The sequence below is a fragment of the Homarus americanus genome, unplaced genomic scaffold (genome assembly GCF_018991925.1).
Source record: "Homarus americanus isolate GMGI-L3 unplaced genomic scaffold, GMGI_Hamer_2.0 scaffold46197, whole genome shotgun sequence".
Lineage (NCBI taxonomy): Eukaryota > Metazoa > Arthropoda > Malacostraca > Decapoda > Nephropidae > Homarus > Homarus americanus.
Window position 1 is genome coordinate 3,286,699 of NW_024723050.1, and position 19,159 is coordinate 3,305,857.

Consider the following 19,159-nt stretch of genomic DNA (forward strand, 5'->3'; position numbering starts at 1 on the left):
TGCCGGTGACTTCAAGCTGAAGCCTATGCTGATTTCTCGCCCTGCTAACCCACGGGTCCTGAAAGGTTACTCTAAGGATCACCTTCCTGTGATCTACAAGGCAAACAAAAAGGCATGGATAACCGGCGCCATATTTAGCCAGGGGTTAAACGTGTACACCATCCCTGCACTGAAGGAATACTGTGCCAAGGAGAACCTTGACTTCAAAGTTCTTCTGATCGTTGACAATGCTCCAGCTCATCCTCCCAATCTCAGCAACTTGCATGACAGTGTAAAAGTTGTATTCCTGCCTCCCAACACGACAGCACTGATGCAGCCTATGGACCAAGGCATCATCGCCGCATTCAAGGCGTATTATTTATGCCGTACCATGGCCCAGCTGCTCAAGGCTACAGACAGATATAATAAAACTACGATTTGAGAATATTGACGCGGCTTCAACATTCTTCATGCAATTGACAACATTGGCAAGGCATGGGAAGAGGTTTCAGAAAGTTGCCTGAATGGTGTGTGGCGCAAACTGAGGCCCAAGTGCGTCAACAGTTTTACGGGACTCACGGGCTGAGTCCCAGCAGTGAATAGGGATATCCCCAGCTTGGCTAGACAGGCAGGCTTTGATGAGCTGGAATCAGAGGATATTGAGGATGTCCTGGCATCCCATACAGAAGAGCTCACCAACGAGGATTTGCAACAACTAACAGAACACAGTTCCGTTGAAGACGAAGACGATGAAGAACCACCTCAACGAAAGCTAACTACCAAGAGGATGGCAGAAGCGTTCAACATGATCCAGTAAGGAATGCAAATCCTTGCAGATGATGACCCAAACAGAGAACGTAGATCAAATATTCAATGCAGCATTGATGGCAATCTTGGTTGTTAAACGGAGATGTATAAGGAGAAGAAGAGTAGCACCAAGCAGTAAACACTGGATTCATTTTTTTCGTCGTGGGACGGCAGAAGCACCAGGAGCTTCTTCACAACAGCTGGCAGCCGGGGAGGAGCAAACAACAACGGAAGAGGAGCAAGCAGTGGCGGAGGAACCCCAGTCAGCGCAGGAGGAGGAGGCGGCAGCCGCAGAGTCTCAGTGACTCGCCTCCCTCCTCCACTGCACTTCCCACCAGACACACGCTCTACCACTTCCGCCCATCGGTGAGTACCAATACAAACTGAGTAGTTGTATATGTATGCACTATTTTCTATAGAAATGGCAATGATTTTCTGTATATGTAATGTATTTCATGGGGCAAACGGAGGCTGGAGAACGTAACTCCCATATTTTATCCATTTCTTATGGAAAAAATTGATCCGCTTAACGTTGTTTCGTATAACGTTGCGTTTTCAGGAACATAACCCCGACGTTAAGCGAGGACTTACTGTATATGTGGGTCAGTCATGGAGGGGAGAGCATGTCTATGGTCTACCTCGCAAGCTTTTCCACTTGTTTTTCCATCGTTGCCCAGTGTTTGAGTCGTTATGTCTAATAACCTTAAATTTGGTACTGTACTTAGAAACATTTAAATTTTGATTGGGGCAGACAACGGAGAAGTACAGTATCGTTGTTTTGTTTGTTTTCCCTCAGGCTTTGGTGTCCCTCATAATTTGTAAGAGCTAGAGCCTCTATTATTTTGAGTTATGGGGTTTACTACTTGTACAATGAAATGTTCATTTATGTATTTTGTCCTTTATATCTACTCTTCCATTCTGAAGACTGGATATAAATCCCTGGTGCCTTTACTTGAGTACTGTACAGCATTCAAAACAAGGTCCTCCCTTTAATGCTCACCACCTGAATATGTCCAGTGGCCACCAAAATTTTTGTGTTAAAAGAGTCTAATTTGCCTCTTTTAAGTGCACCTTATTTTTAGTTCTTGAGGTGGACTCCTTAGGACTATGAATCTGTTTGTTGTACTGTACAGTTGTACTAACAGTATAGCATGAATGGATTGAAGAGCCACATCTCAAAATTTGGCTGATGAATTTTTCTGAAATTTTAGGGATAAATTCCTTTAGTACTGTACAAAAAGTATGCATTTGAAGGTGTCAGGGACTGAATCATTTAAAATTTTTATCATATTTTGACATTTGTATCATAAGAGAAATTGGCAGAAATTATATTGGTTGTAATTTTTAAAACTTTGTGACGATTTTTTCTGAAATCCATAGTTATCAAAAATATATGCTTGTGAAGATTAATGGTTGAGATTATTTTACTTTATGTATCTAGTGGCTCCCATTACTAGTACAGTACAGTAGAAAAATACATTAGGGGAACGAAGACTGTGATAGATTCACTCATTGTTCCTGATAGTGTTGCCCAGGGCTCTTTTGAAGGCCATTAGTCTTCTGACTGCCATGGCTTCTGCTGGGAGTTTGTTCCAGAGATGTTAGTGTGTTTCTCTCATTCAGAATTTTTAATGTTTGTTCTATTGTGTCATTGTTGAGAATTTTTGATAATTTTTTATATTTTTTCAGACACATCTGGAAAGTTTGTTTGTGAAAATGTTAGGGGTTACTACCACCAATGGTGCTTATAGTTAATTTGTGGAGGAAGTGATTAATTGCTCTTTTATTTTAATAATTTTAGTTACTGTATTTCATGGCATATAACATGCACTTTTAATTAATTAACCCAGTAAGTGTCCACCGATTCTGGTAAAAGGCCCCTCCCCCCCCCCCAACACACACACACCAAAAAAATCACGTGAATGGTGTATTTTGTTGTCAAAAGACTGAAAATTTGCATTGTTTTGCACTCTAGGCATTTAAACCTCCCACTATGCATCAATGTACAGTACAGTATGTGCTCTCATCTCAGGGAATTTCCCAAGGCCTCTTAGGCAAGTGTGCCAAATATGAATGTAAAATGATTTTTCTGTATTTTGCATTCATAAATATTTTATTTCTTTCCTCATTACTCAGACTCATGGAAAACTATGTAATAAATAAAAATTATAAGGTTTTACAAAATTATTTTGCCATGATGAATGACATGTTACAGCAACAATGGGCCTCAGCTGTCTGGCTACTCTTGACTGAACATAGACACTGCTATATTTTTTCTTTCAATAAATTGATTTATGTAAACACTTGATAAAAAGAGAGCATGATAATGGTAATACCTCTAGCCCCTACACGCCACCACTCTACCTCACGTCACCAAAACAATACAGTACCATGTTCTTTTTAAGTTAGATAAGAAAGAAATGTTGCAATGCAAAGACACTTGAATAAATGTTGTTAGGATCTCTTAAGCTATGTAATGTGGCATTTTAGAGAGACTGTCAAGGTGACAGTGAACAGGGAGGAATAAATATGAGATAGGCAGGGAGGTCAGGCACAGGTCACTCGTAGGCTGGGTGAGAGGGGATTGACAGGCTGTGGTGTGGTAGGCCTACACTCAGCTGTCCCTCTCACACTCACACCTCCAATCCCCACCCAGGCACTTAGGACAGTTGTCATTACAGTAGACCCTTTTTCACACAATCTCATGTCACTGAAACAATACAATTTTCTTTGTGAGATATGAAATAAATATGTAGTGTGTGTGTGTGTGTGTGTTAAAGAGACAGTGAACGAGGGAGGGGTAAATATGGGATAAGGTGGGGAGCCCCTTCCTCCCATCATAAAGGGAATAAACTTTCTTTGTATGTTAAGAGGGGGGCGAGTGAGGAATTTTATTCGTTCTGAGCTGTCTCCTGTGTGTAGTGAAACTGTTGACAATATTTTTTGTCCAGCAACCAAATGGCAATATACATTATTTAAAGAAAACAATGGCTACAGGAGGAAAACACACACACTTTTTTTTTTTTTTTAAATACTATATTCCGGACCATAAATACGGTACTGTACGTACTGTACTTGATTTTATTTTAGTTTATTTATTTATTTATTTATTTTCATTATAGTGGCACTCATAGAACTTACGTGAGCCTTTAATTCTTTTATGGGTTTTCATGATTTTTTTCATGACTTTCAAACCCCATTGAACCTTCAGCCTTTCCCTTCAGTATCCTTTATTACACTTATCAGCAACCTCCAGCTCTCTCTAAGCCTTTTGTACCACCTGTCATTCCAGCCATAATCTCTTGATACTGTAATAACAACTTAATGCATTGTGAACTTTGTTCTGCCAACTAACATTTTTTATCATTTTAGGTACGATATCCTGACAGAATAACATTGATCAGAGGTAATCACGAATCGAGACAGATCACTCAAGTTTACGGCTTTTATGATGAATGTCTAAGAAAATATGGTTCTATCACAGTTTGGCGGTATTGCACAGAAATTTTTGATTACCTCTCCTTATCAGCTATTATTGACGGAAAGGTGAGTACTCAAAGCAAAGTGTGCAGACTAGACTAAGTGTGAGATTCTTTCAGCATTTCTGTATTTTAATGGCAAGTCTCTGCTTCTGGTTCTATATCTCCAACCTTTTTATTGTCAAGTTGTCTCTTAGACTGGATGTGTTAAGAATGGAGTAATGGTTGACTGGTAGGTAGACAAGTACTGTAGGTGTTGTGCATCCAGGTTATATACTGTGTACATCAGGATACATTGGAGAGCTTAATGATCAACATGATGTATGAAAGAGCTTGGTGAAGAGTATGATGTTATACTACATGCAGGATGTAGAGCCCCATGTTGGCCATGTATTAGATGCCACTTTTTGTAGTACTGTATGTGTACACTTGACTTGCAGCAAAGGTGAATGTGTTATGTCAGAGAAGTTTAAACATTTTAATATTAAAGGATTTGACCTACAGGCATGGGATTACCGTTTTGCTTTCGTATACAGTATTGTCATTTTTTAAGTGTGAGAAGGCATCATGAACTTAAGTTATGTGTAAGATGTAAAGGTAAAATACTTTGAAGGACACTAAAAAATGTAAGATTTTTAGAGTATTATCACTTGCCTATTTATAGTTCATCATCTCATGCTTCTCATTGAGGAGCTTCTAATGGGTTTTGTCTGAAATGTGAAGAAATTGCCCTTGTTTATTGTGAGATCTAATTTTTTTTTATTTTATTACTAGCCATTTTGAACCTTGGCACCATTGCTGTTTGGTGTATGTTACCAGCCACACTACAGAATCATCCATACAAACCTGGAATCCTGTCACAGAATAGGTTAAATAGGCTAGGTGCATCACTTCTCCCTTCAGTGTCTAACTGTTAATGGAATTGAGAACATGTAAAAATTATATTAAAAGGTGTTTACTTAATTTCCACTGTACTTCCCCATGCAGTTTTACTGTATTAACAAGAATTCACACATGAATATCCTTTTATGTACAAGATTTATGGTGTTAAAAAATGTTTTGTAGGGACAATTGGGTTTTAATGTCAGAATCTGGTAAACTATACTATAGCACATATTGATAAGTTACATTTTTTTACCTCTGTATTTTTGTTCTCATGGATGGCATATTTATTTAGTTATTTTTATATTCAACAGATATTTTGTGTACATGGTGGTTTATCCCCGAGTATCCAAACCCTAGACCAAATTCGTACCATTGATCGAAAACAAGAAGTACCCCACGACGGACCTATGTGTGATCTGTTATGGTCTGATCCTGAAGGTAAAGTTAATGATAGGATTAGTGTTGTTGTTTTCCTTTACCATTTTTGTTTTAAGTTGTACAGTACAGTACTAGTATACTCATGCATCTGCTTCTCGTCCTTTATGTTTGAGTACTTTTTAAGCTGCCTCCTCCCTTAACACGGGTTTGCTCTACACAGCATTTTATGGGTACGCAACTCCCATATTAAGAGAGGGGGGGCAGTGTTATGTAGAAGTCTATTATGTGTTTTTTAGGCAATTAAATTGTTTATTGCAGACACACAAATCAGGTCTCAGCCATTTGAAGTATGGAAAAAAAAAAAAATATATATATATATATATATATATATATATATATATATATATATATATATATATATACACACACACACATAGTGACCTCTCGGTTAACTAACTCAATCCCCAGAAGGTTTCGTTAACTCAAAACCATTGTTTCAATTCAATGGTTTTGGGTAATTGGTTCCAGCTCAACGAAAATTTCTTAAATTAAACAAAAAATGGTAGAAAAGTTCACTTACTTTGAGGTGTGTGGGTGAATGTTCCTGGATGATGATGATGGGATTTAGAATGATGTGGAGGAGAAGGAAGAAACAGGTTGCATTAGGTAAGAAGTCACCCCATGGTTATTTCACCATAAAAATTTTAGCTCTCTTGGTAATTCAAGATTATTTTCTTTTAAATCAACACTGCACTGCATTATATATTGGGTCAATGTGTAAAATATATTTCAAAATGACCAATAATTTGCTTGGAAACACAGAAAAGCATTTAGTTGAAGAGAGTCTGCCAAGATACAGCCATCTCCAGTGAAAACAGAGAGAGATTAACGCCGTTTGCTAAAGTTAAGAGGCTGATGCCACGAGATTAAACTAGTCACTTTACTCTTTAATTATGTTAAATAATTGTTAAAGTCGACTAAAAATTGAATATTAAACTTTTAAATTATTGAATAGTATAAACTTCTCTTGATATTTATTAAAATAGTATGAATTTGCTTCTCCCAGAACCTATTAATGCATTAAGGACTGATACTAAAGGTTGTTCGTCAGTGTTTTTTCTAAAATGATGTTGAGATGAATGGTAAGAAAATTCATAATCCTAATTGAAGATCTCCTTATGGAAGTAAAATGTTAACCTAGGCGTTTAAACGAGGTCACTATATATATATATATATATATATATATATATATATATATATATATATATATATATATATATATATATATATATATATATATATATATATATATATATATATATATATATATATATATATATATATATATATATATATATATACACACACAGTATTATCTCTCGCCTAATGCTGGGTTTCAATTTAACGCGTATCATATACGCGGGTGCCTCGCCCAGAGCCAACTTTCACTTAACACGGATTTTTCCACATATACGTGAGTAGTCTGCCCAGACGCTTATTTTTGATTTGCCCCACCTCCACCCTCTGCCTGACTGCCTGTTTTAGCTCATAAAATTCATACAATTGCCTGCCAGAATATATAATTTACATTGCTGGAATTTTATAATTTGTGATTATTTTGAATATAAACATCATATATTTTGTATTAGACATACAAATTTTAGATAAAAATTTTCTCTAGAGTAAATTATGTTATCTTTTGTGCAAAAATATATGACATTTATGATTCAAAATATTCCTAAAGGGTCTTACATGAATCCAGTAATGTCAATTATATTATCCTAACTTTAGTTTGAGGTATTACGGCTAGCAAAAAGCAAGTATTCTGGGTTTCCTGTCACATTCTCTGGGACGGTTGGTGGGGGTGGGGGAGGGAGGGACCCATCGAATACCCAGCTACCCCGTGAAGGAATATATATTTTTTATTAACCGAAGATATTGTTTTTAGCTCATAAAATTCATACAAATTACCTGCCTGAATATAATTGCACGTTGGGAATTTTACACTTGATGATTATTTTGAATATAAACATCATATATTTGCATTAGACATGTATAAATTTTAGATAAAATTTTTCTCAGAGTAACTATGTTATCTTTTGTGCAAAATATATGACATTTATATTCAAAAATATTCCTGGTCTTGCTGCTGAATCCAGCAATGTCAATTATATTATCCTAACTTTAATCTGGAGGTATTATTTACTGATTAAATGTTAAAACTCTTTTGAAGGAGAGGATTGGTGGGAGTGTGGGGAGGGTTGGGACTGACCGCCGGTTGGAAGAGGGGGAGGCAAGTAATTTTGATTGATTGTGATAGTGTCTGAAGATTATTTTTTTATTAACTGAAGATATTTGTTTTAGCTCATAAAAATTACACAAATTAATTCAAGTCGAATATAATTTACATTGCTGGAATTTTATACTTGAGGATTATTTTGAATAGAGGAAATGATCATATATTTTGTATTAAACATACAAATTTTAGATAGTAATTTTTCTCTAGGTAACTATGTTATCTTTTGTGCAAAATATATGACATTTATATTCAAATATTCCTGGTCTTACAAGGAATCCGGCAATGTCAATTGTATTATCCTAACTTTAGTTTGAGTAGTATTATTTATTAAAATTTAGTGGTTTTTCCAAAATTTCTCAGAGAGGAAGAGCCGGGCAGTGAAAAGAGAGGGGGAGGGAGTTGAGTTCCATTATTTGAATGGACATTAACTTACGACTGTATTTCTTTATTTCTTAAGTATTAATTGTGTGCATGTACCATCATAAAATTAAGATGTTATTTTACTACAACATAGGTATGTGCCTTCAAAAAGTGGAGTTTGGGGTCGGGTCGGTTATTGGAATTAATCCTATGTTCTGTTGTTCACTTAAGGATTTCACTTAACACGGGACCCTCTGGGTTCTATTGACCGCTATGGGGGGTACAACTGAATATAGATAGATAGATAGATATATATATATATATATATATAGATATATATATATATATATATATATATAGCATATATATATATATATATATATATATATATATATATATATTATTATTATTGCCAAGTTGCTCCTTACCTCAACAGTAGCATATCAAAGACTAAAATACTCACATTATCAAGTCTATGGCTTTTGTACTGGGCACTCCACTGCTAAACATTCATTCCACACATTCACTCCACCACTCAATAGTTTGTAATGACGACGTCGCTGTAGTAACTCTTGATATATACTGTACCCGATCTCTGGGGTATTGACTGAGTTTGGTTCTGTTATGTGCTCACAGAATTGTCTTCCCACTGCCTTTCCTAGTCCCTTAAATTTCTTCTTTTTTATATGGTGTCCGAGTACACTTAGTTCTGGATAGTCTTTATCTGGTGTCCGAGTACACTTAGTTCTGGATAGTCTTTATCTGCCACTTTATCAATGCCAGAGTTCCTCAGGGTTTCATACTAGCACCAACTATCTATCTTGTTACACATTAATGATCTTCTTTCAGTGACAAACAACTCTATTCATGCCTATATTCACTCCTATGCAGATAATTCAACCCTCCATACATCCATCGCTTTGACTGACCCAGTTTCACGAGGTGAAATTTTGAATACCTGGCAACAGATATCCTCATCTAAACTGGAAGACCTCACACACACACACACATAGTTAAGTGGGGTGCATCCAACTTGATTTCCTTGAGTGCTTCTTAAACAAGATGCATAATATTGGTAACTGGCATGATATTGTGCAATTCACCATAAATTTTGACTTCACCATCATCACACAGCATAAAGATTTTAGGCATCGCCCTTACTTCTTATTACGATGACATATTTCATCAGAGATTTTAGCCAGAGCTGTTGGAATGGAGTTTGGGCTTGCATTCAGACATTTAAGCAAGTTGTGCACTCTCAGATGGAATACTGGTGTCAGCTGTGGAAGTGATGTTGAGGCAGTTTGCCCCATCTATTGTGCAGGAAAAACAAACTTCAAAACAATTGGCATTACCAGAATATTTTCCATAACATTTGCAAGGATTTCCAGTCAGTGTTATGACAAGCTACTCTACATAGTATCACCAGCACACCCAATAAGGGTATCTGGGAGGAGCCATGACCTTGCTGTTGAAATTCCATTCTGTGGAGCCTCTACCTACCAAAACTCACTTATACCCCGAACTAACTCTGTGTGGAACTCTTATGTCTGACAGTTTTGCTTACCATATACTATATAACCTTAATCAGTTAAAGTTATCCTGCTTTAGAATTCAGCTATCTTTGGAAATAGATTTACAACAACACTTATCTGATCTCATATAGCTTTTTACTTTTTAAAGAAAATCACTCTCCACAACATTGGAGGCCAGCTAAACTGTACTGTATATGACTAATATTTCAGATGGCAAGGCATGTTTTGTAAAGATTCACAATTAAAGTTTGTTCTAAATTTGCATCATCTCTTGAAATGAAATAATTACTTTATAAATTGCTGACTAACTATTTTTAATGCCTTTTTTTCTTTTATTCATGTGAAAGGCAGTTAGCATGCAGTGAGTGGCTTTATTAAAGGTGGCATGATATATCCTGAAAATTATGTTGTTCCCACATCTTGATCAAATACAGTATATCTAGTAGAACTGAGCATACATTAACTGAGAATCTCATAAAAGTCTTGTGATATGATGCTTTTGAGCAGTACTGTATCTGCCTCCTACTATGTAAGCTCCAAAATGTGCTCTATTTTGGGGGGAAGTGGACATTGTTGAAAGATTTACCAGAACTATTTTTGTTGATGAACATTGCCTTAATCTGTATAGGTGTGACATTGTAGACATGACAGAGAAGTCGGGTGTTCAGTCTGTCACTATACTGTTAGTAAAGCAAGGTTGTTTATTTTCATCCAGAATTTTTATGAATGCAACTTTTTATGAAAATCTTGTTTAATATCAAAAGATTCAAAAGAAAGTATAGTACAACTATTTACTAATAACTTTCCTAAACTATCAGTTACCACCAAGAAATAAGGCAGTTAACCTCCATGTGCACTCTCAGGATGGAAGTCAAAGAAATTACATTATTGTGGAACTAAACTCTTTTAACTTTAGTTAAGACATGAGAAAGTAAGAGATATTATCTGAAAGATTAAGTGTTAAACTTTTATTTCTGGCAGATACACAAGGTTGGGGTGTGAGTCCAAGAGGCGCTGGTTACCTCTTTGGTTCTGATGTTGTAGCGCAGTTCAACGACACAAATGGCATTGACATGATTTGCCGTGCACATCAGTTAGTTATGGAAGGTTACAAGTGGCATTTTAACAACACAGTTTTAACTGTGTGGTCTGCACCAAATTATTGCTACAGGTGAGTTAAATCTTCAAACTGGATAACAAGGCACTACAGTACTGTATAGTTTATTTTGCTGACAATGGAGTTTTTGGCAGTTTATTAAAAATCATTTACTACTAAATATAAATTATTTGTGTGGGGAAGAGAATGTGTTTCATAATAATATTATTGATTGTATGTTGCTGTAATAATACATATACTCGGTGTACAGGTGCTCCTCTACTTCAGAACGGTCAACTTACAAACTTTTAGAGATACAAACATCATCACTGAGGGGGGTTACCTGCCAGAACAGGTGTTTAATTTGGATGAGACGATTATTTTGAAGAAAATTCCAGATAAAACAAACATTACCTAAGAGGAGAAGAGTGAGCCAGGTTTTAAGGCTGTATTAAAGGGTATAGCTGTACTAAATATCGATAATATTTTCATTTTTTACAATATGTTGGTATCTACAAGAGTAAAGCTGGACTTACAAACAATTGGACTCACAAACAAGCCTCAGGAACGTAACAAGTTCGTAAGTAGAGGAGCACCTGTACTTTTCTGTATTTATAATTAGAGTTTTTTCATTTCCCAGTATCAGCAGAGTGTACTGTGTTTGTTTGACAGGAGAGTACTGTAAAATGGGTATGAATAGAAAGTGGGGGTTAAAAGAATTTAAACACATGAATAGCACTGTGGATACAAAAGGAGGAATTGAAGATGAAAGTTAAAAAGAATACAGTATGTGTTGGGAATGAGTATTTCTTGTACCTCAGGGCCGTTAAATTTTGCTGCCAGGATGGTAACTGTTTTCCCCTTGAGGTAGTCCAAGGGCTAATGAATCAACCTGTTTCAGTACAATTTACCGCACAAATAGAAATTACAGCAGGCATTATATAACATACTGTACTACGGTATATGAGTTTCCCTACTTTTTACATCCAAGACAGCTTGGCTATATATGTAAACATTTTATAAATGTGTTAAGTATTATTTCTTTTCTACAGTAATTTGTTTTCTAATACTGGTTTATGTGTACCAACAGCAAACCTTATTGTTCCATAATTATGAATGAAAAGAATACATGACTAAAAAGTTGTCATGAAGTATGCAGTACAGGTTGTACCTCTAGTCCGGCAACCTCGGGACCTGACCGGTGCCGGACCATGGAAATTCACTCTTTTCCTGGATAGATAGTGACTTGTGTTTATGCTTGGAAGCACTAGCACCACTTTCTCTGCATCCTCTGCATCATGGTCTCTTTGAAGACATATTGAAGGGTTAAATGTCGTATAGTAGTTTCTCAAAATTTGCGAGTTTTTAATTCAACGTATTTTATTGGAACACAAAAAAATAAAATAAAAATTTCGACGGGTTTCAACAGCCCGCCAACGTGCAGACGACGTGCATAATCGTGTAAACAGCGTCATTTCTCTTATGTACAAAAGATTCTTTATTGTTTATTACTGAATGTCTTTTTTATTGAATTAATGTTTGTGTGCAAAATGAGCAATACAATTCATTAATAATACGTAGAATATTAAAACACACGAGGAAATGACACAGCATTGTTTTCGTTGATTACAAAACCAGTGACTGACTGATTCTACATATAAAACTGAAGAAAATAAGACCTTGGTTGTAGCTGTAGTAAAATTAATATGGTTTTTTTAAGTAATGTTATTTAATGTTAATAAATGGAACAATAGAAGTAGCTCACGATAATGGTAAAGAAAAAAGAGAGATCGCGTATGTAAGTGCGCACACGTGAAAACATATCGTCATTACTTTACATAAGAATATGAAAGCAACACTTATTTACTGTTCATATATATTTTAATTAATGCTTCTGAATTTGTTTTTATTGAATTAATGTACGTGTGTGCAAAATTAACAATACAATTTATTAATAATACGTGGAATATTAGAGGAGACGAGATGGCTGCCGGCATTGTTTATGTTAAAGCTTACAAAACCAGTGACTGATTGGTTCTACTGTACATATAAAACTGAAGAAAATAAGACCCTGAGTTTAGCTGTAGTAAAATTAATGTAAAGAATGAATATGGTTGCTTGAAGTACCTGTAATGTTATTTAATGTTAATAAATGGAACAATATAAGTAGTTAACCATTAATGGTAAAAAAAAAAGTGAGACTGCGCTTATGTAAGTGCGCACATGTGAAAACATATCTTCATTACTCTACATAAGAATATGAAAGCAACACTTATTTACTGCTCATATATATTGATGGGTTAAATGTTGTACTCTGTATAGACAAGCAGAGAGAGAGAGAGAGAGAGAGCAGCCGAACTGCCGGATGTAAACAATCCTTAATTTCCCGCGGCTTTGTTGTTGTTTTTTTTTTACGGGGATTAGCCCACCCGGGCATAGGTCACCGACCCACATTGGGGTCTGAGGGGCAAAAATTTAATACTCCTGTAACAATAATAATAATTCAGATAAGTAATAAAAAAAAAGAAAAAAAAAATGCTGCTTATCTACCTATTGGACAAACTAAAATCGTTCCGGACCACGGGAATTTCCGGACCACAGAATGCCGGACTAGAGAGGTACAACCTGTATAGTGTAGTCTGGATTTACTCGGATTTTGTTTACGCGTTTGGTCATTTACGCGGTGCCTTGCCAAAATGAAATGTTTTAATTGCGCGGTAAATTTCATCATTTACGTGGGAAGCAGCGCGGATAGGGTGCGCACAAGGTCGCCCAGTCATCAAAACATTACCGAGTTCTTCACCCGCCACCCACCACAGCCGACCCAAGTCAGTGATAGTGAGGATATGGACTTTGAGGGGTTTGACAAGGAGGCCCTGCTAGCCTCTGTGGTGGATGGTGATACAAGTGATACAGGTGAGGGCCAATAATCTGCCCTCTGCCTCGGAACCAACCCCCCATCCCCGTGTGCCCAGCCATCTTTTCTACTAACGTAAGTGTTAAAAAACCTAATACAGTGGCCCCTCGGTTAACGAACTCAATCCGTTCCAGAAGGTCGTTCGTTAACCGAAACCATTGTTTCAATGGGTTTTTGGGTAATTGGTTCCAGCTCACCGAAAATTTCCTAAATTCAACAAAAATGGTAGAAAAGTTCACTTACTTTGAGGTGTGTATGTAGAAGGCTCCTGGATGATGATGATGATGATGGGATTTAGAATGGGGGTGGAGGAGAAGGAAGAAGAGAAGGCATTGGGGTGGAAGAGAAGTCACCCCATGGTGCCATTTCACCCATAAAATTTTAGCTCTCTGGTTTAATTCAAGATTATTTTCTTTAAATCAACGCTGCACTGCATTATATATTGTCAATATATAAAATATATTTCAAAATGACCAATAATTTGCTTGGAAACAGAAAAAAAGCGTTTAGTTGAAGAGAGTCTCAAGCAAGATGTTACCTCCAGTGAAAACAGAGAGAGACTGACGCCTGTTTGCTGTGTAAAGAGGCTGGATGCCGCGCATTAAACTAGTCACTTTACCTTCAATTTTGTTCAATAATTGTTAAAATGACTAAAAAATTGAATATTAAACTTTTAAAATTATTGAATAGTATAAACTTCTTGATATTTACAAAAATAGTAAGGAATTTAAGCCCTAGAACCGATTAATGTATTGGCAGACTGATACTAAAGCTGGTTGCCCTGTCAGTGCAAGCGAAAACATGTTGAGGTCGGTTCGTAAGAAGTTCGTTAAGCGAATTTTTTTTCGTTAACCGAATTGAAGATCCTTATGGAAGGCAGTTCGTTAATCGAAATTACGTTAACCGAGGTGTTCGTTAAACGAGGGGTCACTGTATTATTGATATTTCTCTTAAATGTTAATTGTGTGTGCATACCATCATAAAATTATGATGTTATTTTTACTACAAGGTACGTATTGTGTCGGAAAAAGTAGAGTTTGGGAGTCAGCCCAGTCTCTATTTCAATTAATCCCATATGTTCTGTTATTTCGTTTTACGCAGACCTCCACAGGTTCAATTGACCGTGTAAATGCAGACTATACTGTATTAGAGATTTTGAGAGTGAAATATTGTTTTGAGTTATTAGATTTACCTAGACTAAAATATTGTGATATCTCCATTAGCGGAACTATTAATGCAGAGCACTTCTGGGAATGAGAGATTCCGGGTAATGCGACAACTTTCTCAAAGATGGGAAACTGGGTACCGGGAAATTTTCTCAGAAGTTCCAGAAATTGCGCATTACAGTACAGTATATTGTCATCTCTCGAACCCGGGAAAAAAAAATCCCAAGAATTTTTTTGGGTACTGGAATTTTCCAGAATGATGCCTTATTTTATGTCAAAGCCGGAAAATAAATCCCCCCATCCCCGGAATTTTCCATGTACTGGAACATTTTTCTTGGAATTTCCGGAAAATTTGCCCGATGCAATTGTTGATTCCTGAAGGCCTTTAACTCTGAACAGAAAATCTAAAAATTCTAGCACCACTGTTTCCGACATTGTGATTGGAGTCGTTAACCTGATAAATTGTTGAAAAAGTTTCCAAGCTTTCTTGTATTGCATAGAAGTTTGGGGTCTATGACCTGCTATCACTTGGTTAACTATATTGAAATTACCCAGCAATCAATTTAACCGTCTTTTGAGAAACTCCAAGCATGAAGTGCCAAGGATATCTCGAACTGAGGGTGCAGTACCTGTTCTAGACATCCTTGTTGCAATTGTAGTGGATGTGGGCACCATTCCAACAGATCCAGACACCACGGTTGTAGGATCCAATATGGTGCAATTAAGAGGACTTGTCCTTGGAAGGATCTGAGTTTGTGAACCACTTTGGGCAACATTTTCACAGGTGGGAACAGATAGATTGAATTCCAACTGTTCCAATCTATGAGTAGAGCATTTCCTAAAAGATTCGATCGTTCCAGAGATGTATAAGTTGGCATCTTGTGATTGTTTTGTGAGGCAAAGAGATCTATTTGTGGAGTCCCAAACCTCCTCACTAGACTCTTGAACTTTGATATCTTAAGGGACCATTCTGTTTCTGTTGATACTGGCCTGAGACGGGATAACGCATCTGCCCAATTGTTTTGTACTCCCGGCATGTGAGTTGCTTTGAGGTAAAGTGTTTGTGTTTCACAAACTTTAGAATTTTTTTTTTTTTTTTAATATTTTTTTTTCTAGAAGGGGCGAAGATCTGTTTGAGCCTTGATGATTGAGACAAAACACTGCCACTCTGTTGTCCATGGCAAACAATCATCATGGTTTTGAAATTTATGTTTGCCCAAAAAAGAATAGGACTATTGGTAATTCTTTTATGTTTATGTGTTTGTCCCAAAGGGAGTTGCTCCACTTCCCTTGACGGAACTCTCCTTTTGAGGAATGGTATCTCCATCCTATTTTGGACGCGTCCTTACAAACGACCAAGACTGTTTGAGGGGGAACCCATTGAGATGAACCGATTAGATTGTCCAAATTTGTCCACCATGACAGATGATTCTTGATCTGAATAGGGAGAGAAGAAGCAACATTTCTGTTTCTGTGAAGCAATTTCGACCCCAGATGAGTTAGTCGCTTCTTCCTTAATGTGCCCAAAGGAACTACAATACTATGGTGGCAAAATTCAGCAGACCCAGTATATTTTTTTTTTTCAATCGTGCCAAGAAACCTCTTGCTTTACACAGAAGGCTTCTACTTTGTTTATCACATCTGTTACTTTTGCTTCTGGTAGACTGGCTGACTGCTGATTGGTGTCCCAATGGAGACCTAACCGATCCAATTTCTGACATGGTATAGTACTAGTGTACTTTGGGCCGCCCTTTGACAATCTTCGAAAGAGTTTCCCACTATCAGCCAATTGTCTAGATAAGCAAAAGTTCTTATGCCCTCTGGGTCCTGGGTGAAACTACTACTATTGAATTCACATCCTCAACTGATGGACATTTCCTAGCATGTAGTGTATGAGCTGAACTTTCCAGTCCTTGTAGTTCCTCACTCAACACTAGTTCCCCAGGGACAGTTCCATTGTCTCCTCCATCATCTCGCAGTCCAGACAACTGTCCTTCATCCTCCAGTTGCACATCACTCATCTAAACTAGGTGGAACACTATGAGTCACATTGTATCATAATAAGACAAGGGCGATAACATTTTGTCCAAAACATAATCAATATGACTCGTAACTGTGATATTTTAGTAAGTTATTTCATTTCATATCTCTTAATGTTATATAAGTCACCAGTGTGACAATCATAAACAACTAACTCACTATATCATACACCTCTCCCTTCTCTTATCTCAATTATCCCTCAGCTCAATGAACTTTGTTTCTTAATCAAACTAACTTCATTTGGAGCATTTATATTTTGAGGGATCACCAAGTTCTCTATTTGTTGCCAATCAGGGTGCACAGACATCATCGCTTCAATTAATTAGCTTGAGCGATAATGCCTGAGTGATGATGATAATAATAATAGTAATAAAATTAATGGAAATATATATAATAAATAACAATTATAATAAAAGAAAATAATGATCATAAAATTAATGAAAATATTTCAAAATAAATAATTATAATGATAAAAATATAAATTTATAAAAAATTATAAATAAAAATAATGCCCCCTGTAATAATAAAGAGCCATAAATAAATAAAAAAAAATTAAAATATCAATAGTGAGAAATGATATATGTATGTTGTGTAAGAGAAACAATTGAGACCCTGCAATTGTGTGTAAATGAGGCAGAAAGACAGATCAGCAACCTGGGACTTGGTCACAATTTTTGTGATGCCATATGGCAGTAGAGTCTACCATTAGACAACACATTATGCTTCAAATATCTTCCCAGGCGGTAGTACCTCCCTGTTTGATAGCTGCCTACTACCTACAGGAGGGGATGTAACAACAGTGACAGTCTAACTTGGCAATGTGCCAAGTCCACCTACTGTACTGTACACACTCATGCTCTTAATTTTTCTTATTTTAGTTAAATATTATATTTTCTTAATGTCTAAGCCACATTAGAGTTTTGTAATGATTATTCCACAACTTTTATAGTTTCATTACATGTAACAGTGGCAACATGCCGTCTCCATGGATATTATTCCTCATTATCCCTGGTTTAGTGACAATTTTGCTTAACATTAGGATTTCAGGAACACAACCCCATCATTAAACGAGGGATGCCTGTATTGGAAATTGGATACAGTCTGGCCCCGACTTACAAAGGCCTGCCGATACGAATGGGGTTAAACATTTTTCAATAAGTACACTATGCACATAGCATGTGTTTTGACTTGCGTACATTTTTTACTTAAGAGTGTCCTCAGGAACGGAACCCATTTGTAACCCGGGGACCCCCTGTATACTGTACAGTAGTTGGTAAATTGATCAGGTGTAAGATAAGAACATGGTTGTCATCAGTTTATAACTAATATTGTATATTTCACCCCCTATAACTTAGTAGGCACTGTTTTGGAAACTTTTAACACATAAACAGGCATTAAAGAATTTATCACCTTGAGGCCTTCATACACAAATATGCGTATGAACATGTAGTGATAAATTTTGTGAAAAGTTGTGTATCATCGGATAGATACACACATTGTCACTTTCATATATCTGCCTGCTTATGTGCACTCACCACTGCATCCATCAGTATTGCCACGTCAAGGAAATATTTTTCATTCTAAAGAAATTTTGATATCCTTGGGAAACACCATTATGCATTGAAATACTATTTTTTATTTTTTTTTCTCAACTGTTCTTCTATAACTATTTAGCCCAAAACCTGTAAGGATTACCAAGGAACAAATTTTGTGTTCTTAGCACATATAATAATGCTGGTATAATGTCATAAAACAATTGCATACTGGTATTTTTTTCTCAAACACATTTTCATATGAAAAACCTTATTTTATCTAACATGCACGGGTATAGTGTGTGTCGAACCTGAGCGGCCCACTACCGAGAGACGTGGAAAGTTGCAATGGATCAATGTATTTTCTGTAAGCCAAATCCAAATTACAGTCGGCCCTTAACATATGCGGGGGTTAGGTAACAGAGATACCCGTGAATGTTAAGAATCCGCGTATTTTTGCTGCCCAAAAAACACCCCTGGCCCCTCATGTCTTTATTTACCGTACATACCTGTGTGTAGTTCGAGTTTTTAAGACCTAATTTTTTGGCCAAAAATTGGGGGTCGACCTCTAAACGGGTAATAGTTTCGTTAGGTTGAAAAATATTTACCAGTAACTACCAGTAAACAATGGAAACTATGCACCACCAGCTGTGAGTGTCGGTACAGTTGCCAGGTCAGATCTCTTG

At 36.5% G+C, this 19,159-nt stretch overlaps 1 protein-coding gene across 1 annotated transcript in view; it reads left to right on the forward strand.

The window, feature by feature from the left end:
- The window catches only part of LOC121863276 (serine/threonine-protein phosphatase 4 catalytic subunit), a 30,776-nt gene that overhangs the window by 6,597 nt on the left and 5,020 nt on the right, over positions 1-19,159 (forward strand). The window contains exons 4-6 of the mRNA XM_042361856.1: positions 4,159-4,332; positions 5,462-5,588; positions 10,704-10,893. Of these exons, the coding sequence (XP_042217790.1) occupies positions 4,159-4,332; positions 5,462-5,588; positions 10,704-10,893 (491 nt within the window). The remainder of the gene's footprint in view (positions 1-4,158; positions 4,333-5,461; positions 5,589-10,703; positions 10,894-19,159) is intronic.